The sequence below is a fragment of the Lampris incognitus genome, chromosome 3, assembly GCF_029633865.1.
Source record: "Lampris incognitus isolate fLamInc1 chromosome 3, fLamInc1.hap2, whole genome shotgun sequence".
NCBI lineage: Eukaryota > Metazoa > Chordata > Actinopteri > Lampriformes > Lampridae > Lampris > Lampris incognitus.
The window spans coordinates 30,685,915-30,708,647 of record NC_079213.1 but is presented as its reverse complement, the minus strand read 5'-3'; the positions used below and the strand labels follow the sequence as shown (position 1 = coordinate 30,708,647).

Here is a 22,733-nt window from a genome sequence, read left to right as displayed (position 1 = left end):
TTCTTCAAGGCAACTATCTGGATAAATTCTAATTTATTTTTCTACCCAACTGAGGAAAGTAGTAGTGCAAAAAAAAAGAAAAGAAGAGGAGATGATGGATAGGTCATTCCACAGCGGCACGGACAGAGCAGCATACACCGTCTATATAAAACCTCTCATCTAAAGTTGCCTTTTCTAAAGCGCATGCGACTCACTCTGTACCAGTTTATTATATGAATCTTATCTTATCCGCCTATCTTACCTTCAATGCAGGAGTGGTTTCCTAGCCGTCCCCACCCTTAGAAACATTATGACACGTCCTATCTACCTGCCCTGTCACCCGGTACTGGATCTAATCCAGGATGTTGTACACTGGCGGTTCGACGACGGGGTTTGTGATCCCCAAACCACACAGGATCTTCTGAGGGCAAGTGGAAGAAATGCTATATAGATGCAATGCATAACTGGTACATCATCTTTTTTTTTTCTCATCACCATCAATACATGAACAGACGAGCGAGCAGCTATGCTAAGTAACATTTCCACGGCAATAAACGAAACATGGCTAGCTGAAAATCTACAGCGAGCGCCAACACAAGAGGAGTACAACCATAGAACAGTATTTTGGTCTTTTTTTTTGTCAAAATAAAGGATTTAAAGTATAATCTCATATATATATATAGCAATAAAAATAACATCTCAATACTCCAATAATAATTCTTACATTAATATTGTGCTCATTGGGATTTCTATCTTTTTACATATACTGATATAGTGCTGTTTTTCTTTTTTCTTTTTCTTTTTTTTAACTGTGTTCAAATTCCCATGTCCTAGGATCTATACTCCAATTCAGCCTGTCTACAGTGCAAGACCCCACCAATACGGTTAATGAACGTCGACCTCATCACCATGGCTGATGAATATGTGTGGAAGGCAATGCGTGGCGAATGAGAGGACACTGTATGAGGTTGACATTTAGCACCACAGAAGGTCAGGAGGGGAAACGGACCCCCGTCCAGGAAGCACTTCAATGGAATTGGGAAGACAGAAAAAGAAAATAAACCCTCCCGAGTGATCTGTAGAATGAGGGACTCGGAGGGAGACAGACAACACCCTGTAAAGTACCTTGAAGTCTTCAAGTCAAGAAGAATTGTCTTTTTTTTGTAGACTTGGGATTAGTGGTCCAGAATAATTTCTTCTTGGTGGTTCAGGCTTTTCCAAGCTGATTTATAAGCAACCGTCCAGAGTAGTTTGGATTGGTTCGCCTGTTTAGACGCAGCTATCCCGTCTTGTTTTTACAAGTCCAGAAATATTTAGGAATCATGGTTGCAACCAGTTCTACTTGTCGTGGCAGTCCTGATTCAGAGGGGAGGGTAAAACTGGCTTTAGGGGTAACTTGACACTGCAGCCTGTTTCTGCGCCAGACGTCGCAGCTCCTCCCTGATGGCCTTGATAAGTGAGGCCGAGCTGTGGGTGGCGGGCGAGGCGTCCTCATGGGGGTACTCTGGAGTTGTGGAGGTCAGCAGGAGGGGGGGTGCTGAGGGGTCTCGCATCGAGGAGCTGGGCATCTGGAAAACAGAGGAGGAGGAAAACTCAGGAAACGACAGCACCTGCAGACAGAAAAGGGGAGTCGGTGAACTGAAAAGACGAGAGCAGGAACATTTGCAAAGAAATCCACGTCTCAATTTAACTCTCAGAAGGAATGCTAATGCTAATCTTTGCATGAAAAGTCGTCAACCTATCTGGCACACTCAACAAGCTAATTTAAATACGACACAACTTGGCCAATGATGATAGTGCAACCACCATGTTTGCAAACCATAAAGGAAATCTGTCAGTGACATGTTTGGATTCCTGCAGCCGCAGTGCTGTTATTAACAATAGATTGTATGCAAATTTCACTGATTTCTGAGGCAGTGAATGGTGCATGTGTACAAGTGTCAGTAAACGGGAAAAAAAGCCTTTTGTTTCTGTGAAAACTGCATCCTTAGGAACAACCTTTAACACTATGTTGTCTGCAATTTGCCACTGTTCCTAAACATGAACTGTAAATAATAATGTGTCACAGTACTTGAGATACAGAAGAAAACGGAGGTCTAGTCTTGTTGGTAAAAAATGCACTGGCTGGCAGCGTTTTCAAGATGGCACTTAGTGCAATGACTTTTCCTCAGAGAATTTGGTACATCATACATGTGAAACCCCCACAGTTAACTCACACTCTCTCTGCTGGTGCCCGGTCTGGACAGGTCCTGGTCTGAGTGTTGATGGTTCCAGCTGGAGCCGGTGGGGCCCGAGACGCTGCGGCCCACCCCGGGGTATGCGCCGATCTGACTGGACAAACCTACCTGGGTCAAGTGGTGAAGCTGTGCACCTGGAGGGACACATACACCATGGAGGCAACTGTCTGGATGCACACTCAAAGATATACGATCTAAACGCAGACTCGAACCCATATTGTCATGAATACAATCTATGATCAATACAAACTTGTATATATCGTGCATGTTCACTTCTGAAAATAACCACGTCTCACAAAAGGAACTTATTTTTTAATTGGTTATACAATGAGCTGTACCTGTACTGCCCCCTACAGGGCGTGGCCTGGAGGAGGATGGAGGTTCTTCATACTGCCCCCTACTGGAATATATGTGCTCCTGCAGCTGCTCACTGCTGGAAATGTACCCTCCTGAAGCCAGGCCTTGCCTGCAATGGATAAAACATACACAGATAATCACCGGTGGGTTTGTTTCAGTATGTATATTATACGGATCACTGTTTGAATCTCCATTAGACATACTGACACTAACCTCTGCAGCAGACCCTGTACTGATGTGGGGGACATTCCCAACTCTGCATATCTCTGGAGGGGAACAGGACAGAGAGTGACGTAAGAACAAAAATACAAAAAAAAAAAAAAAACTTGACAATGAAGACAGCTATAGTTGAAATATGAGGCCAGACTCACTGCAGAGAAGGGGCTGTGGGAGGGGGCTGCTGGATAGGAGCCCCACTGCCTCCCCGGGGGTCGCACCTGAGGGGAGGGGCTGGGAAAAGCGGGGCTGATCCCCGTCATCCCGGCGCTGCACTGGGAGGAGGGCGATACCAGTGCAAAGGCGTCGTCCAGCAGCGAGTGCATCTGCTGCCTCGCCTCTTCGATAGAGGGCTGCTGGGGCATGTAAGGGGGCGGGGCTGGAGCGGGGTCAAAGACCTCATCATTAGGCGAGGGGCTGCCATGATCTGGGGGCAGGTCAGGGTCCGACTGGGAGAGACATGATAGAATATATGAGTGTTTTTGTGTGCAGAGGTGGAAAGAGTACGGAAAAATCCTACTTGAATAAAAGTACTGCTACTTTAGTGATAATTTACTTGAATAAAGTAGAAATAAAGTTAAAAAAAAAAAGAAGTAATGATTAAGAGAATCATGACTAAATGAGTTTTTTACTAAGAAGCATATTTTTTTTGGATTCTCCCCCCCCCTTTTTTCTCCCCAATTTTATCCAACCAATTGCCCTACTCTTCCGAGCCATCCCAGTTGCTGTGCCGCCCCCTCTGCCGAGCCGATGAGGGCTGCAGACTAACATGCCTCCTCCGATACATGTGGAGTCGCCAGCTGCTTCTTTTCACCTGACAGTGAGGAGTTTCGCCAGAGGACATAGCGCGTGGGAGGATCACGCTATCCCCCCCCCCCCAGTTCCCCCAACCCCCCCCCCCCCGAACAGGTGCACCGACTGACCAGAGGAGGCGGTAGTGCGGCGACCAGGACACATACCCACACCCGGCTTCCCACCTGCAGACACAGCCAATTGTGTCTGTAGGGATGCCCCACCAAGCCGGAGGTGACACGGGGATTCAAACCGGCCATCCCCGTGTTGGTAGGCAACGGAATAGACCACCACACCACTCGCATGGCCCTTACTGAGAAACTTGGGTAATTTCTACGAGTTTTGTTCTTTTCATGTCTACAAACAAACAGAGCTGTAGCTTTAAAAATGTGGCAGTATTCCCCAGTTGACACGGCCTTTATCACGGGAAACACCCTGGAAAAACACCGTGTAACCAAACTAAGCAACAAAATTATTACAGCACGTAGATCTCCAAAAACACCCAGGATCTGTTTGATGCATGGTCAGTAATCCAGGCATAGAAATCACAGAAAAGTTGAATCAGTTCGTCTGGACACGAAGTGGGAGAAACGTTTCATCACTCATCTGAATGACTCTGTCAGTCTCACTGACTGCAGGTATCCCCTCCCTTATGAACACTACAGTTACATAATGACAAAAACCGGTGATCTAACAGGTTTCATATGCAAATAGCCATGACCAATGGTCACTGGTCACGTGGATGATTCACAGACTACTACTACTACTACTTTTGGCTGCTCCCGTTAGGGGGCGCCACAGCAGATCATCCATTTCCATCTCTTCCTGTCCTCTGCATCTTCCTCTGTCACACCAGCCACTGCATGTCCTCCCTCACCACATCCATAAACCTCCTCTTTGGCCTTCCTCTTCTCCTCTTCCCTGGCAGCTCCATATTCAGCATCCTTCTCCCAGTATACCCAGCATCTCTCCTCCACACATGTCCAAGCCATCTCAATCTTGCCTCTCTTGCCTTGTCTCCAAACCGTCCAACCTGAGCTGGCTCCCTTATATGCTCATTCCTAATCCTGTCCTTCTTCATCACTCCCAATGAAAATCTTATCATCTTCAACTCTTCCACCTCCAGCTCTGCCTCCTGTCTTTTCATCAGTGCCACTGTCTCCAAACCATATAACATAGCTGGTCTCACAACCATCTTGTAAACCCGAAGTCATATTTTTTTCTCTGTAACTAAATAGAAATAGCCAAGGAGAATGATTTTTTTTACAAGTCAACTCTAAGTAAAAGTACTGTGATTTTATTATACACAAAAAAGCACTGATACATGGAAAAATGAACTCAAGTACTTTCATGAGAGTAGTTGTAATTGGTTACTTTCCACCTCTGCTTGCTTGTGTGTGTGTGTGTGTGTGTGTGTGTGTGTGTGTGTGTGTGCGTGTGTGCGTGCGTGCGTGCGTGCGTGCGTGCGTGATGTAAATATGTGTGACGGTCTCACCATGTATGCCACGTTGTTGAGCCCTGGATATTTCCTGTAGGTTGCATTCTGATCGGTGAGCAGACGGTCTCTGTCCGTCAGTCTGTCTGTGTCAGGCAGACTCCCGTTCCCTGGTTGACCGCGGCGTCCGCAGGGAGAGCGCCTCCCTCTGGAGTTGAGAAAAAACAGAAATGCATATACAGCTGCTCACAAACTGCCAAATGAAGCATTCAGCACCGGATCTCCACCCAAAGTAGTGTTACATTACTCCTGTCAAACCATCACAAGATGTTGCAGGTGATTGGTTCTCTGCATCTTGAATCGTTCTGTTGTTACTGGCAGCTTTTCTGACCATTTCAAGTGGGCAAAAGTGTAATTTCATTAATTAAATCTGAAGATTTAAGCTTGAAGATTGAAGAAGCCCCTGTGATGGACTGGCGGCCTGTCCAGGGTGTCTCCCCGCCTGCCACCCAATAACTGCTGGGATAGGCTCCAGCATCCTTCGACCCGAATTCGAATAAGTGGCTTGGATAACGGATGGATGGAAATCTGAAGATCCTTCTGGTTTTCCTAATTACAGACCAGTATCTATGTTACTGTCTTGCTAAGGTATTTGAAAGAAATTGTGTTTAATGGACAAGCAGAATTCTTCTCTATTCTCAGTTATGGGTGCAGAGACAAACACTCTCAGATGATGTTTCTGGGCTTCTGGACACCAGTATTGGCATCATCATCGATTTGTCCAAAACCTTTGACACTTATCATGATATACTGAAGCTTCAGTCTTTTTTTTTTTTGATTTTCTCCCCCCTTTTCACCCCAATTGTATCCTGCCAATTACCCCACTCTTCTGAGCCGTCCCGGTCACTGCTCCTCACCCTCTGCCGATCCGGGGAGGGCTGCAGACTACCACATGCCTCCTCCGATACATGTGGAGTCACCAGCTGCTTCTTTTCACCTGACAGTGAGGAGTTTCACCAGAGGGACGTAGCACGTGGGAGGATCACAGAGGAGGTGCTAGTGCAGCGACCAGGACACATACCTACATCCAGCTTCCCACTTGCAGACACGGCCAATTGTGTCTGTAGGGACGCCCGACCAAGCCGGAGGTAACACGAGGATTCGAACCGGCCATCCCAATGTTAGTAGGCAACAGAATAGACCACTACGCTACCCGGACGCTTGCAGCTTCAAGCTTATCAAGAAGGTTGAACTGCCATTGTTTAGACGTTTCCTATCCAATTGGAAACAGCTTGTATATTGGATTGGTTTCATGAACTGACCGCTTAAACCAACTTTGAGCTAAACAAAGTTCACATCCGGTTTTCAACCATCCATCCATCCATTATCCAAACCACTTATCCTGCTCTAAGGATTCAACCAATGAACCATATTTTAACCAAAGAAAACTCACATCTCTGTACCACAATTTAATACATCCCTTTTTCCCCCAAAACTGTATCAAACCAGTCAAACCATATCAGCCTGGAGTTACAGAAAGAGGTGATCTCTCACCTCTTTCTGGAGTCGGTGGGGGTCGGGGGGGAGACGTTGTCAGTCTGCAGGATGCAGTCCATGTGGTCGTGGGCAGAGCTGTAGAGGCGCTGCGCTGTTTCTCCCTGTACCGGCCCGTCCCCAAACGCATCCAAGATGTCATCCATGGAGGGGAACTCGCACTGGCCCCTCCTCTTAGCCCGCTGCCGCAGCTTGTTCCTGTGGTGCTCAATCTCTGACTTGTGTCTAAGCGCCACCTGCAGATGCAGACACATGGGGAAATGTGAGCACAGGCACACAGAGGAAGAGTTTGGCGTGCATGAGCATATATATCCATGACTCTGTGGACTTTAGCAAGGTAATAGTGAGGGTAACATCATATCGGGAATCAGGAACACTGTCATTTCACTTCATGTACACTGCTCAAAAAAATAAAGGGAACACCTAAAAACACAATATAGACCTCGATGAATGAAATATTTCAGCTGAAAATCTTTATTTATTAGACAGAGGAATGTGTTTAGAGCAAAATAACCTAAGAATGATCAATGGAAATCAAAATCATTAGCCCATTAAGGTCTGGATTCAGAATCATACTCAAAATCAAAGTGGAAAATGAGAACATAGGCTGATCCAACTTCTGTGGAAATTCTTCAAGACGATTCAAAATGAGGCTCAGTAGTGTGTGTGGCCTCCACGTGCCTGTATGCACTCCCTACAACGTCTGGGCATGCTCCTGATGAGACGATGGATGGTCTCCTGAGGGATCTCCTCCCAGACCTGGATCAGGTCAACTCAGGTCAACTCCTGGACAGTCTGTGGTGCGACATCGCGTTGGCGGATGGTACGAGACATGATGTCCCAGAGGTGCTCGATTGGATTCAGGTCTGGGGAACGTGCAGGCCAGTCCATAGCATCAATGCCCTCGACATACAGGAACTGCTGACACACTCTGGCCACATGAGGACGAGCATTGTCATGCATGAGCAGGAACCCAGGGCCCACTGCACCAGCATATGGTCTGACAATGGGTCTGAGGATCTCATCCCGGTACCTAATGGCAGTCATGGTACCTCTTGCTAGCACGTAGAGGTCTGTGCGGCCCTCCAAGGATATGCCTCCCCAGACCATCACTGACCCACCGCCAAACCGGTCATGCTGGAGGATGTTGCAGGCAGCAGAACGTTCTCCACAGCGTCTCCAGACTCTCTCACGTCTGTCACATGTGTTCAGTGTGAACCTGCTCTCATCTGTGAAGAGCACAGGGCGCCAATGGCGAATCTGCCAACCAAGATGTTCTCTGGCAAAGGTCAATTGGGCTGCACGGTGTTGGGCTGTGAGCATAGGCCCCAATTGTGGACGTCGGGCCCTCATACCATCCTCATGCATTCTGTTTCTCACTGTTTGAGCAGAAACCTGCACATTAGTGGCCTGTTGAAGGTCGTTTTGTAGGGCTCCGGCAGTGCACCTCCTGTTCCTCCTTGCACAAAGGACCAGATAGCGGTCCTGCTGCGGGGTTGTTGTCCTCCTGCCGCCCCCTCCACGTCTCCTGGTGTACTGGCCTGTCTCCTGGTACCTCCTCCATGCTCTGGACACTGTGCTGGGAGACACATCAAATCTTCTTGCCACAGCACGCATTGATGTGCCATCCTGGATGAGCTGCACTACCTGAGCAACTTCTGTAGGTTGCAGATACCGCCTCATGCCACCTCTAGTGGTGAGGGCACTAGCAAAATGAAAAACTAACCAAAGATCGGCCAGAAAAGATGAGGACAGGCAAATGGTCTGTGGCCACCACCTGCAAATCCATTCCTTTTATAGGGGTTGTCTTGCAAATTGTCTAATTTCCACCTGGTGGAAATTAGACAATTTACCAACAGGTGAAATTGATTCACAAATCAGTGTTGCTTCCTAACTGGACAGGTTGATATCTCAAAAGTGTGATTGACTTGAAGCTACATTGCATTGCTTATGTGTTCCCTTTATTTTTTTGAGCAGTGTACTTCCGTACATGAAGTGAAACCAAATATCGTTTCCCCAGCCCACAGCAGTGCAACACAAAGACAAAAACACATATCCAAGAACTACACATATAGCCCAATTAAGCAAAAAAAAAAAAAAAAAAATCAATGTCCAAGAGAGCGAACGCCAGCCAGGATGACTGTCGGAACTGCCGGTCTGCATGGGCTAGCAGTTAGCTTAGCCTGCTCCGCTTCCGTGTCCTATCAAACCGCCCTTGGTGTTTCCTCTTCGGGCGCAGCTCCAGGCAGGGCCGTGGTCCTTGGGACCACCGGACACAGCAGACCAAGCTCCCCCAGCCGATCCAATGCCAGCTCTCCCAGCCAGACACCCTCGACACACCTCCCCGCACTCCACACGGCGACACCAAAAACACAGTCAACGCCAGGCGAGTCTCCCTTCAGACGGCCCTCAGTATTATCAGAACTGCCAGTCTGCATCGGCTAGCAGTTAACTTAGCCTGCCTCGCTTCTGCATCCTGTCAGAGCGCCCTCGGTGTTTCCTTTTCGGGCACAGCTCCAGGCAGGGCCTTGGTCCCTGGGCCCACAGGACGCAGCAGACCAAGCTCCCCCAGCCATCAAACAAAGACACAAACTTAGACGCAGATGTGGACAAAGACACTGCATGGACAGTACTGGGTGAGGCCGCCGCAAATCTAAGTTCGTGCCTCCATCTTCCCACACCAGTGCTGGGTGAGTCCACTGCAAACATGAGTCCGCGCCGCCATCATCATATACGTATTGACTATTGACAAAGTGTTGATATATTGACAAAGAGAGTACTGTTTCCCATCTGCATGAGACATGGCGGGTTACCCACTACCTAACCTTCACATACTATTTTCTTCGACCAAGCAGAGCTTCTCTCTGGTTGGTCCAACAAAATAAAACATGTCAGTTCCTATCATGATTCATATGTGCAGCTTGAATTTTTTGTAGTAAGTGTTGTACCGATAGTTTTTTTAAAAAGCAAATACTTTCAGAAGCAAAGCTTTCATGAATTGAGAGTGAGCAGAATCCTTACTGCTTTACCGTAGTCGGTGATAGATAGCAACGAAATGGACATTCGTTTAAATTAAAAAGTTCGAGGATATCACTTTAACACAAGATAGCAATTGACATTTATTTAGCTGGCGAGCTGTGAATCGTCCACCAGAGAGATAAGATGGAACTTCCTGTCTGGTGGACCAATCAGAAAGAAGCATTAAAGATGGTCAACTAGCAAGAGATAGTATTCCACTGTCTTTTAGCCATCTTCAAGATTGTCACTTTAACCACCACCTAACCTGTATATGATTTTTATTAATTTATTGAGTTTCCCCCCCTTTTTCTCCCCAATTACACTTGGCCAATTACCCTATTTTCCAAGCCGTCCCAGTCGCTGCTCCACCCCCTCTGCCGATCCAGGGAGGGCTGCAGACTACCACATGCCTCCTCATATACATGTGGAGTCGCCAGCCACTTCTTTCCACCTGACAGTGAGGAGTTTCGCCAGGGGGACGTAGCACGTGGGAGGATCATGCTATTCCCCCCCCCCCCAGTTTCCCCTCCCCATGAACAGGTGCCCTGACTGACCACAGGAGGCGATAGTGCAGTGACCAGGACACATACCCAAATCCGGCTTCCCACCCGCAGACACGTTCAATTGTGTCTGTAGCAGTGATGTGCAGTCAGGGTAGGCAGTGCCTCACTCAGGCTAATAAGGAAAAAAAATGAAATATCATGGTAGTTACCCAAAAAAATATTTATTTATTAATTTAATTTAACTTTAATTTGTTAAGATTGCTGTAAAAAACAAACAAAAAAATCATGTAAAACTTGTTGTTTTATCAATAAAAGGCATGCCCTATTCAGGATGGCTTGCTCCCAAAGCTAGCATTCGTGAATGCAGGCTGCTGAGGCAGAGTCTGCTTGTGCCTCTCTCTGGCCCAAATAAATATAGTTCACTGCCTACCCAGCCATGGACCTCACTGCACATTAATGGTCTGTAGGGACAACCGACCAAGCCGGAGGTAACACGGGGATTTGAACTGGCTATCCCTGTGTTGGTAGGCAACGGAATAGACCGCTACGCTACCCGGATGCCCCCTAACCGGTGTATAATTAATATTAAAAAAATCAGGATGGGAATTTCACATTGGAGTCTATGAAACACCCGCTGCATCTCTTTACAGATGCTGATGGACACCTTCAGCATAAATATAACAACACTTTGTTAGTTGTGTCGATATATGACGTCATTGGATAAGAATGTGTTGGTGTATAAGCATGCATGGACATGGCATGATGCATTTGTGTGTGGTGTGTGGGTTAGCGCCACATGTGTGTGCATAGTATATGTGAATGAACGTGTTTCCCGCACCTCAGTGTTGACCCTCTCGGTGAGCGTGGGGCTCGGCTGGGAATGCGGGTGCGGCGGGGGGCTGGGCCGGGGCTGCATTGCGATAAGCTGGACCTTGTTGGCCTGCTTTCGCATGCCATCGGATGAGCCACGAGACAGGCGATCCACGTGGTCAAAGATGGAGGAAGAGGAAAGCAGTTCGTCTGGACCGCTGCCGGAGGGCGCAACTAGAAGGAGAGTCGGGTAGAGGAGAGGCAGTCAGATAGGCAAGACGTAAACTTTACATTAGCTCAACATACATGCCAAGGTAGATAAAAACATACCGATCTTGCTCCTCCCTGAGAGCCAGGTTGCATGAGAGGAAGAAAAACAGAAAAGAGGGAGGTTGGATAGGAGGATGAGACTCAGACATCGTACCCAGATAAACATTTAGAGACGACCACAATGACAGACATGTTGTTCTTCATCCATCCTCTCGACATTTCTCCTCTGGCGCTGCCTCTCGCTACCTCCATCCCTCTTGTGGGTTTTCGTCTCTCGTTGAAGCAGCGATCAGCTGTTCTCCCGTTGAGTCAGCAGATAATTGCGTCCGGGGCATGTGCGTGACTTGCACCATGCACGCAAATACATGCACACGTACTCTAACATATACTAACAGTCACAGCCTTTGCATGCCTTGCACGTCTTTACATGCTCATAATATTCAAGTACAAACACATACAGTTTCTATTCTACTTCACCCAACCCATGCCTACACGTACAAGCACCCAGCTTCACTTCTTCTGCGGTTTTCATCAAGATGTTTAGCAGATGCACGCCTGTCGGACCAGATCCTATAAGAGAACAGTTACCGTTTTTGGGTGTCTTGCGATGCTGCTTCCCCTCACTGGGCGTAGCCACAGGTCTGGTGCTTTCTTCCGCGGATTCTCTGCCACTTGATTGGTCGCTGCCTAATGAGTCCCCATCTGATGGGCTGAGCCTGGCCAATCAAAGAAAAGGGTTGGTGTATTTTCTTTATCCACACACACTGCGTATGTCTTCTGTTTTTCTTGGAACGTCACACCTTTTAAAATGCACAGCCTTGTATACATGTACATAGTTATCTATATATGGGTTTGTTACTGACCTGCCCCTGCGTCGGCTGGACCGTGCCACCTTAGTGGAGGAGCCCTTCGACTTGGGGGTGTTTAAGTCCCCCCCGTCGGATGGCGTGGCCTCTTTGACTGGCGCGGGGAGGGGGCCTGGCTCCTGGATGACCATGATGTTGTCTTTACTGTGCTGACCCAGATGCAGCTTGGCAAAGTCAAAGCCTTTCACACTGGGGGCCTGCAGCTGGACGGAGACCCAAATTCATTCACATCAGCTGCACGGCTGAGAGGGCATAAGTGTGCTAATTATTGTGTGTGTGTGCATGTATGTGTGTTCTTGTTCAGCTATATTTGTGGAGACCAGCTTGAGTTTTTAAACCACAAGAGAGGACATTTTTGGTCGGACCGGGCGGGCCAGCCCTACAAATGCGAATGTCCTTGACTGACTGACTGACTGACCACGTTAGCGTGACTGAGTGATCATGTTTGACACGATTGCGCCGCTGGATCAGGTGACCAACGACGTCACTGAAGTTACAGGATTGGTCAGCCGAGCGCCGAGAGGCATGAAAGAAAGCGCACAGTTAAAGCACCCAAAATAACAATCCATCCATTATCCAAGCCGCTTATCCCAACCGGGGTCACGGGATGCTGGAACCTATCCCAGCAGTCATTGGGCGGCTGGCGGGGAGACACCCTGTACACGCCGCCAGTGCATCACAGGGCCAACACAGACATACAGATTCACACCTAAGGACAATTTAGTACGGCCGGTTCACCTGACCTACATATCTTTGGACTGTGGGAGGAAACTGGTGCACTCGGAGGAAACCCACACAGACACGGGGAGAACATGCAAATGCCACACAGAGGACGACCCCGGGATGACCCCCAAGGTTGGACTACCCTCGGGGCTTGAACCCAGGACCTTCTTGCGGTGAGGTGATCACACTTAACAGTGCAGCCAAAATAACAAGCATGCTGACAAAACACTCACTGGCGAAACCACAAAGGGATTGTGTGGCTTTTGCGGCTGCTAAACGTGCACAGATAAGACAAAAAGGAGTGTAATTCTCAAAGCACCCGCAAAGGGTGAATTGCACCCCTAACTGCGCTGCCACGGAAACCGCATCTTGGTGCTCCAGTGCTATTTGCACGTATTTAAATTAAGTAATATGCATACATTTGACACAAAATTGGCCCCTGACCATGCAAATGAGCATCACTGCAAAAAAAAAGTCCAATTCACAAACACCAGCGCTCAAGCCACACGCAGTTAGAGTGAAAATGATTAGCATCCTCAGAGGGTTGGTGGGAACTGAGGCCCAGCCCTTCCAGTGGACCATGGCAGCAGTGATTGCAGCCAGGCGAAGGCATCGTCACGCCAGGCGTGCTCGGGAATGGACATTTCAAAGGAGAAGATCAGTTTTGTTTGATTTAACTGAGACTGAAATCATTCGCAGATACAAGTCGCCAGGTCAAACAATTCTTGCTATGCTTGATGACATCAAGGATGACACTGAACCTACAGCGTTCTTGGCACAAAGCCACTGTTTATACTTTGCCACATGGGAAATTACACTCAGCTGCAAAACCTAATGGGCATGTTTGCGCTGTATTAAAAACAATCGAATCTAATCTCTTCTGTGAGTCGGCCCTCGACACAGGGCAGATAGCGGTTGCAGGCGATGCATGGCACTATCAGCGGCCGCAATCCATTCTTTGTGACTTCGCCTGTCAATACAGAGTGAGTCTTAGAAAAACGAGGGACATCCGCAGATAGAAACAGGAAAGAGGATTTACATTTCTAACTTTTTTCTTTTTTTTTACTCGAATGTAGCTTAACCGTGTCACGAGATATGCTACTTCAGTGCACTTGAACAACAAATACTACTGGGACCACTGCAGGAAACTGCAGATGAACATTTAATATCCAGGAATTCACATGATAGGCACTACCATCAGCTATTCCTCTTAACAGTCGGCCGCAACTTCGAACCTTGGCCAGGCACGGTCCAGCTATAGGTTTTGACCCAGTCTTGTTTGCAAAGCGAGGACACTTTACCAAGTTCTGACTTTAAGGGTCTATTTTGGGGTTAGGACTTGGGTTTAAGGTTGGGGTTAGAATTAGGATTAGGTCAAGGTCATGGTAAAGGTTAAATTTAGACGTTTTTCAGATGGTTAAGGTTAGGGTTAAGGGCTAGGGAGTGAATGTGATCAATACGGGTTCTCGTGTGTATGGAAAATAAACACGTGTGTTTGGTGTGTGTTATTTCAGAAGATTTTCCTTGTGAATCAGATAGTTCCCAGGGTTCCCCTGTTTGTATGCTCCTACATAAACTCTCTAAGCACTTTATTAGGAACACTTGTACACCTAGTCATGCAGTTATCTCATCAGCCAACAGTGTAGTAGCAGTGCAATACAAAAAATTAAGGCGATACGGGTCAGAAGCTTCTGTTAATGTTCACATCCACCATCAGAATAGGGGAAAAAATGTGATCTCAGCGACTTCGATCGTGGCACAATTGTTGGTGCCAGATGGGCTGGTTTGAGTATTTGTGTAACTGCTTATCTCCTGGGATTTTCACGCACAACAGTCTCTAGAGTTGACTCTGAATGGTGCGAAAAACAAAAAAGAAAATCCAGCGAGAGGCAGTTCTGTGGACGGAAACGCCTTGTAAATGAGAGAGGTCAATGGAGAATGGCCAGACTGGTTTGATACGGTAACTCAGATAACCACTCTGTGCTATTGTGGTGAGAAAAAATGCACAACACTTCGAACCTTGGGGCAGATGGGCTACAACAGCAGAAGACCACATCGAGTTCCGCTTCTGTCAGCCAACAACAGAAAGCTGAGGCTGCCGTGGGCACAGGCTCACCAAAACTGGACAGTTGTAGACTAGAAAGGCACACAGATGGTAGGGTCAGAATTTAGTAACTACAGCATGAAACCATGGACTCAACCTGTGTCATGTCAACAGTCCAGGCAGGTGGCTGTGGTGTAATGGTGTGGGGAATGTTTCCTTGGTGCACTTTGGGCCCGTTAATACTGATCAATCATCACTTGAATGCCACAGCCTATTGGAGTATTGCTGCTGACCACATGCATCTCTTCATGGCCACAATTTACCAATCTCCTAATGGCTACTTCCAGCATCCCGCATGATAACGCACCAGCGGCCTTCCCAGTCACCAGATCTGAATCCAGTGGAACACCTCTGGAATGTGGTAGAATGGGAGATTTGCAGCACGAATGTGCAGCTGACAAAGCTGCAGAAATTGCATGATGCAGTCATGTCAACATGGACTCGAACCTCAAGAATGTTTCCAACATCTTGTGGATTCCACGCCACAGAAATTGCAAATGGAGGCTCTGCCCACTTTTAGAATAGCGTTCCTAATAAAGCGCTTAGTGAGTGTACATGTGCATGCATATGTTTATGTGTTGGAATGCTGGTATGCATTTGCATCATTTTACAGATCTGCACATATGCTTTATACAGTGCTGCTTGAAAGTATGTGAACCCCTTGAGCAGTTTAGATTTTTCTGTTGTTTTACCATGATTTTCTTATTCTATCATCACCAGTTTTTATGTATGAAATGTCAGATATAGTATGTTTATCAGTTGCATGTACTTGTTTAGTGGGACTTGTTTAAGTAGCCCAAAAACTACATGAAACATGGAATTAGTGTATGTGCAAAAGTAAGTGAACCCCCAGCTGCATTGGTTAAGTCAAGCAGGTAACAGACTCGGGGTGAAACACATTTGGGTGCTTAATTAATCATTTAAGCAGACCAATGAAATGAGACATCCTTGGGAAAGGGTTTGGCCTGCACTAATTAAAAGAGAGAGGAAACCAACCAAACCACTGTGGTCCCATACAAATCAATAATGCCGAGAGCAAAGGAGATATCCGAGGACGTTAAGAAGAGGGTAGTGATAGCCCATCAGTCTGCGGAGGGATATAAGACCATCTCCAAAAGATACCAGCTCCATCCATCCACTGTAAGACAAATAATCTACAAATGGAGGGCCTTCAACATAACAGCAACTCTGCCTAGAAGTGGACGCCCATCAAAACTATCACCCAGAAGCACCAGAAAAATAATAAATCAGGTAAAGGCCAACCCACACATCACCTCTAGAGAGTTGCAAACCTCTCTGATAGCATCTGGGACAAATGTGCATGCGTCTACAATCAGACGGAAATTGAATAGCCATGACATTCATGGGAGGGTTGCTAGAAGGAAGCCTCTGCTCTCAAAAAAGAACAAAGCTGCCCATTTCAACTTTGCCAGAGAGCACTTAGACAAACCAGAGGCCATCTGGAAGTCCATTCTCTGGACAGACGAGTCCAAAATAGAATTATTTGGTCACAATCAAAACCAACATATTTGGAGAAAAGCCAACACTGCATATGAAGAAAATAACCTCCTCCCAACAGTGAAGCATGGTGGTGGAAATGTGAAGGTCTGGGGCTGCTTTTCTGCTTCTGGACCTGGACGACTCCATATTATCCAAGGAACCATGAATTCTCCGGCATATCAACAAATTCTTGACCAGAATCTCCTGCCATCAGTCAGGGAGTTGAAGTTGGGACGAAAATGGATTATGCAACAAGACAATGACCCAAAGCATTCCAGCAAAACTACAAAGGAATGGCTTCAGAGAAAGAGGATTCGTACTCTGGATAGGCCCAGTCAAAGTCCGGACCTTAATCCAATTGAAATGTTGTGGCGAGACCTGAAGAAGTTGGTACATACCAGATGTCCCTCCAACCTCTCTCAACTGGCTGAGTTCTGTAAGGAGGAGTGGGCAAAAATCCCCATAAGCAGATGCCAGAGACTGGTTAGTGGTTACAGAAGACGTTTGGTTGAAGTAACGGCTGCAAAAGGAGGAGCTACAAGCTACTAATACAAGGGTTCACATACTTTTGCACATGTTAAATTTTCAGTTTTTGTGAAATAAACTACCTTTGTTGAATTAAATAATGAAAATATATCTCTTTTTGTGTGTGTGTCCATTATTTGGAAGGTGTGCTTTACAAATTGGGATTTGGATGTATGTGTAATAAGCTTATTTTAATGTTTTTTACAAAAACAGTGACCATGTCTGGAGGGTTCACAAACTATCAAGCAGCACTGGTTGTGTGTGTATACATATGAACGTATGTGCCTCAGGGGACACCGCCTTAGACAGGAGAGGATGTACTGATCTCCCACTAACCTTCTGTCTTTGCTGGATGGTGTTGATGGCATCTGGCTGGAACTCCAGCTTCTCAGAGCCACACAGCTTCCAGTAGAGGATGATAATGATGAAGATTGCAAGCAGGACGGGCACCACCACGCCTACAATCAGCCAGATGCTGCTGCTCTGGGTTTCGGAGGGCGGCACTAACAAGGTCTCCACGGCTGAAGACGGCAGCACAAAATGTCAGGTCACCTCCATCCCCAAGATGGAGCGCAACGTCAGTTCAGATGGGATCATTTATTGTCTACATTGATGATAATAACTAAACTTAAATGTCCCTTTTCAAAGCAAATCCTTTACAATGGATGACATAAAAGCCCAAAACACAAACATTACACAAACTAGTCGGATGTAGAAGTTTCTTGGACAACACAGTGGTAGACAGGAGAGAGAACTCAATAAAAGGTGAGATTAAAAGGCTTGGAGTTTACCGAATCAGCCAAGGCTGCTACTGTTTGGCTTCTTAGCTACAAAGCTACATTGGGATCAGGACTCACGCTGGGCTAGTGGCCTCTGGACTCGGTGGCCCAGTACAATGGCAGCTCTCTGAAGGTCCACGCGATTAAGAGTGGCAGCTGTGGACTCCGCGGGGATACGTTCTCCACCTGGACCCTCTACAAAATACAACACCTCCAGGGGACGCTCCACGCCCGACAGCCTGGCCATGCGCACCACCTGAGAACAGCACGCGGACAAGGTCAGAACGTATTAACGCCCTCGAACGACTGCAGACAAATGGACTGAGCGAAGGGACACGAATGACAAATGGAAGGAGTGCGAGAGATGCAGAGGGTGTTGGTCTTCACCTGTAAACTGTTGTTGCCCACAGCGGTAGCTCTCTTCCAGCGCCTTTTGGTGCTCTCCCCCAGTCCCTCCTCCAACAGGAGGGCCAGACGTCTCTCCAAACGTGCTCTGAAGCTCCGCTCCGTCACCAGCTGCTCCTGAACGCCCAGCAGAACTGAACAACGAACACGCACGGACACAGAGGCAGCGTTGAAGTTTGGACAAACTACAGTATTTTCATTCATTTCCCAGCTTGGTCTCTATATTTTCCATGTTCTTTGTTGATTTATTTATTTGTTTTTCTCCTAATTGTACTTGGCCAATCACCCCACTCTTCCGAGCCGTGCCGGTCACTGCTCCACCCCCTCTACCGATCCGGGGAGGGCTGCAGACTACCACATGCCTCCTCCCATACATGTGGAGTCACCAGCCACCTCTTTTCACCTGACAGTGAGGAGTTTCACCAGGGGGATGTAGCGCGTGGGAGGATCATGCTATTCCCCCCCAGTTCCCCCTTCCCTGAACAGGCGCCCCGACCGACTAGAGGAGGTGCTAGTGCAGCGACCAGGACACATACCCACATCCGGCCCCTACCCGCAGACACGACCAACTGTGTCTGTAGGGATGCCCAACCAAGCCGGAGGTACCACGGGGATTCGAACCGGCGATCCCCATGTTGGTAGACAACGGAATAGACCGCCATGCTACCCGGACACCCTTAAAAATAGCCCTTTTTTTGGTCCTTCTTACTTCATAGCCCTGATTTTTGTTGTCAGTTTTGTGTTCTAGATGGCAGTACCATAATCAGATGAGCCTTCCAGTAAAGTATTCTGCTTGTAAAGTCAAAATCAATAAGCCAGATCAATATAATCACTTAGTGATTCAATGATCGTTCAGTGATTTTGCTAAGGCAGGGTTAGATTAATAATGTAGGTGGAACTTTCTCCACGAGAGAGAGCAGTAGTTCGGCCTTACCTGTGCGGACCCAGGTGGAGCGTAGATGATGGGAGGTGTTCAGCTCAGGGTAGTGGACAGCTGTGGATAGGCACACTTTGGTTACTCACTCCGTCTGCAAGTCGTTTTAGCAACGATGGGGTGCATGTCTGTGTATGACTGTGCATTTCTGCATGTGTGCCATGTGTAACTGCTCAGGAGTTGCAGTGATATCAGGTGTATGGTGCATATTTGTGTATCGCTGCACATGTGCATTCGTTTGTGTGTAAGTTCTTGTACTTCTATGGTTGTGAGGACCAATTTGAGTTTTTAACCGTCAGAGCAAGGACATTATTGCAAAGTGAGGATATTTTGTTCGGTCCTTGGGTTAGGATTTGGGTTCAGGGGTAGAATTAGGATTAGGTTAAAGTCAAAGGACGGTTAGGCATGTAGGTCAGATGGTTAAGATCAGGGTTAAGCCCCAAGGAGGAATGAATGTCGTCAATGAGGGGTCATCACAAAGACAGAAGAGTGTGTGTGTGTGTGTGTGTGTGTGTGTGTGTGTGTGTGTGTGTGTGTGTGTGTGTGTGTGTGTGTGTGTGTGTGTGTGTGTGTGTGTGTGTGGCTTACGCTCGGCAATTTGCAGTGTGGGAAAGCCCAGGTAAAAGCTGAACTCGACCACACTGAGTTTCCTCAGGTGTTCGCTGACCTCTGACCCCAGCAGGTAATTCTGCCCATCTTGCACTCCGAAAATAATGTCCACCGGAACCTTCTGATTGCCATGTGGCCTGGCCGTGCCGGCGGTGATGTTCAGCAGCTGCACAGCGCACACAAATGTACAAAGGCTCACACGCCGATTTAGATATCAAAATATTTCAATACTTTTTGGTTCTCTCGGAATAGTTTTGAAACTTCTCAGATCTGAATGTTGTGTGTATTTTCATGTGTCCTTCCATTCAGCAACCCCACCAATTCCTACTATGTGCAAATATGCTTGGCTTTGCTCGAAATACATCCCCTGCACCATGCAGTACAGCATGGATAAGTCTTTCTGCATGTTGAAATGCCACTTACCTGCACGGTGATGTTACCCGGTTCGTGTGAGCGTCTGCGTGTCTCCATGTAGGCCATGAGCAGCCCTCTCTCCACCCGCTCACTGAAGTTACACATCCGCACATCCACGTGGCTGGGAACAAACTGCAGCACGGAGTGGATCTGGAACTTGAGGTCGGGCACAGCGTAGATAGGGGAGACGGTGGGAATGGGGCCGGACCCTCGTATCGGCTGACGCAGGGCATTGATGACAGACATGGCGGTGAAGGTCATTGGTCCCACCACAACACAGAAGCCTAAACTAGATGGCGTTCTGACAAACTGATGGGACAGAGAGAAGGGTCAGCGGGTGGTGTAGACCAGTGGTTCTCAGTCAGGTCCTCAGGTACCACCAGTACTACTGACTGTTCTCCCCACCCCTTTTTCTCCCTAGTTGTACCCATCCAATTACCCCACTCTTCTGAGCCGTCCCGGTCGCTGCTACACCCCATCTTCCGATCCAGGGAGGGCTGCAGACTACCACATGCCTCCTCCCATACATGTGGTGTCACCAGCCGCTTTCTTTTCACCTGACAGTGAGGAGTTTCACCAGGGGGACGTAGGACATGGGAGGATCATGCTATTCCCCCCCAGTCCCCCCCCCGACAGGCGCCCTGACTGACCATTGGCGGCGCTTGTGCAGCGACCAGGACACATACCCACATCCGGCTTCCCACCCACAGACACGGCCAATTGTGTCTGTTGAGACGCTCAACCAAGCTGGAGGTAACACATGGATTCGAACCACCGATCCCCGTGTTGGTAGGCAACGGAAGAGACCGCAACACTGCCCAGATGCCCCTCTCAATCAGGGAGGTTTTATACCTGGAACATCAGGTGAAAGTTATGAGATACCTGGCAGAAGATAAAACCAGCAGTACTGGTTACCTGAGGACCTGATTGAAGCCACCAGTATACGGTAGATTGTATGATGGAGAAACATGCCGTTGTTTCATGTTGTCAGCTAATCTTTGGAATTAACGGTTTGTTGTGCAAAGCTTGATATGTTGTCAACACATCGATTGTCGAATGTGAACTTCTGTGAACTATGTCATAAGTGAACTACGTCATAAGTGAACTACGTCATCAGTGAACTATGTCATCAGTGAACTATGTCATCAGTGAACTATGTCATAAGTGAACTACGTCATAAGTGAACTACGTCATCAGTGTGGTCTCGGTGTTTCGGTGAATACCTGAATCTCTATTGAGCGGTTGAACTCTTTCTTCAGAATGTCTCGGACCTGACTAAAACCACCAGGGGAGCCTTTGGAACTGACTACAGGAGACAGATGGACAAAGAGATCAGCTTTCTGTCAACCTTTAAGTAGCGACTTCAGTAAACGAAGATATGTATTTCAACTCCTCTACGATCTATGTCAGGCCATGAACAACTTAAGGCACACATAACCCATGCTCCTACGCTGTTCTTTTTTTTCCTTTTTGGATTTTTCTCCCCCCTTTTCTCCCCAATTGTGCCCGGCCAATTACCCCACTCTTCCGAGCCATCCGGTCACTGCTACAGCCCCTCTGCCGGTCCGGGGAGGGCTGCAGACTGCCACATGCCTCCTCCCAATACATGTGGAGTTGCCAGCTGCTTGTTTTCCCCTGACAGTGAGGAGTTTCACCAGGGGGACGTAGCCCGTGGGAGGATCACACTATTCCCCCTAGTTCCCCCTCCCCCCTGAACAGGCACCCCGACCGACTGACCGGAGGAGGCGCTAGTGCAGCGATGAGGACACGTACCCACATCCAGCAGACACGGCCAATTGTGTCTGTAGGGATGCCCGACCAAGCCAGAGGTTAACACGGGGATTCGAACTGGCAATCCCCGTGTTGGTAGGCAACGGAATAGACCGCCACGCCACCCGGACGCCCCGCTCTTACTCTAGTCTTTGCACATGGTCCTACCTATGAAAAGCGAATGCAGACATATGAAATACTTGCATGTGCTGTATACATATACAACTAAACCCTCAGACACAGTCATGTAAAATAGTTCTTCATTGATTTTCTTGTTGACTAACGTAGCACTCAGTAGTAAAGCTCAGGCTCGTCCACAGCGTTGCTGTCTTACCCACTCTGACCAGGGTCATTTCAGGCTTGGTGACGTTACACGGATGCTGTCTGGTGGGGGGTGTCTGTCTTGGCGTGGTGACTGGCGGGGCTCTGGTCAAGCTGATGGCTGTGATCTGAGTTGTTGTGGTAACAGCCGTCGTCGTGGTTGTAGCCCTGGTAGTGGTGGGGGTTGTGGCTTTGGTGGTGGTGGTTACAGGTGGGGTTTTCACTGTGCCGGTACTCGCCGAGTCTGGCCCGGGGAGCACCTTGGGCTTTTTTGGTTGGGCAGGCTGCCCACGAGGGGGTGGGTCTCTGCTGGTGAAGTTGGAGGGGGGATGTGGGATGTCTCTGCCCAGAGAAGGAGGGTGGTCTTTGGGCCGGGGGGCAAGGGGGATGGAGGGCGCCTTTAAGGTGGGCCCGGGAGATGGGCCGGGGGTCCCCTGCCTACCATAGAGATCAGTTGAGAGGGCAAGAGGAGGGGTGGGGCCCTCCTGGGGCCGCTCGGGCTCTCTTCCAGGGCCTAGGCCTGAGCTCGGAGATGGTGAAGGAGGATGAGCGAGCGAGTGTGTATGTGTGTGGATTTGTGTTTGAGTGTGGGTGGTGGTCGCTGTGAGTGTG

The 22,733-nt window shown here is 48.1% G+C and overlaps 1 protein-coding gene across 1 annotated transcript in view; it reads right to left on the bottom strand.

Annotated features, from left to right (window-relative positions):
- Positions 1–1,364: 1,364 nt before the first annotated feature.
- si:dkeyp-27e10.3 (UPF0606 protein KIAA1549) overlaps positions 1,365–22,733 on the bottom strand; it is a 24,671-nt gene continuing 3,302 nt past the window's right edge. Inside the window, exons 2-19 of the mRNA XM_056276713.1 lie at positions 22,135–22,733; positions 21,254–21,336; positions 20,040–20,339; positions 19,596–19,782; positions 19,008–19,067; positions 18,056–18,207; positions 17,747–17,924; positions 17,226–17,410; positions 12,035–12,240; positions 11,754–11,887; positions 10,930–11,135; positions 6,571–6,806; positions 5,077–5,224; positions 2,945–3,238; positions 2,787–2,839; positions 2,555–2,682; positions 2,196–2,350; positions 1,365–1,589 (exon numbers count right to left, since the gene is read on the bottom strand). The exon at positions 22,135–22,733 is cut by the window's right edge and continues 793 nt beyond it. Of these exons, the coding sequence (XP_056132688.1) occupies positions 1,365–1,589; positions 2,196–2,350; positions 2,555–2,682; positions 2,787–2,839; positions 2,945–3,238; positions 5,077–5,224; positions 6,571–6,806; positions 10,930–11,135; positions 11,754–11,887; positions 12,035–12,240; positions 17,226–17,410; positions 17,747–17,924; positions 18,056–18,207; positions 19,008–19,067; positions 19,596–19,782; positions 20,040–20,339; positions 21,254–21,336; positions 22,135–22,733 (3,529 nt within the window). The remainder of the gene's footprint in view (positions 1,590–2,195; positions 2,351–2,554; positions 2,683–2,786; positions 2,840–2,944; positions 3,239–5,076; positions 5,225–6,570; positions 6,807–10,929; positions 11,136–11,753; positions 11,888–12,034; positions 12,241–17,225; positions 17,411–17,746; positions 17,925–18,055; positions 18,208–19,007; positions 19,068–19,595; positions 19,783–20,039; positions 20,340–21,253; positions 21,337–22,134) is intronic.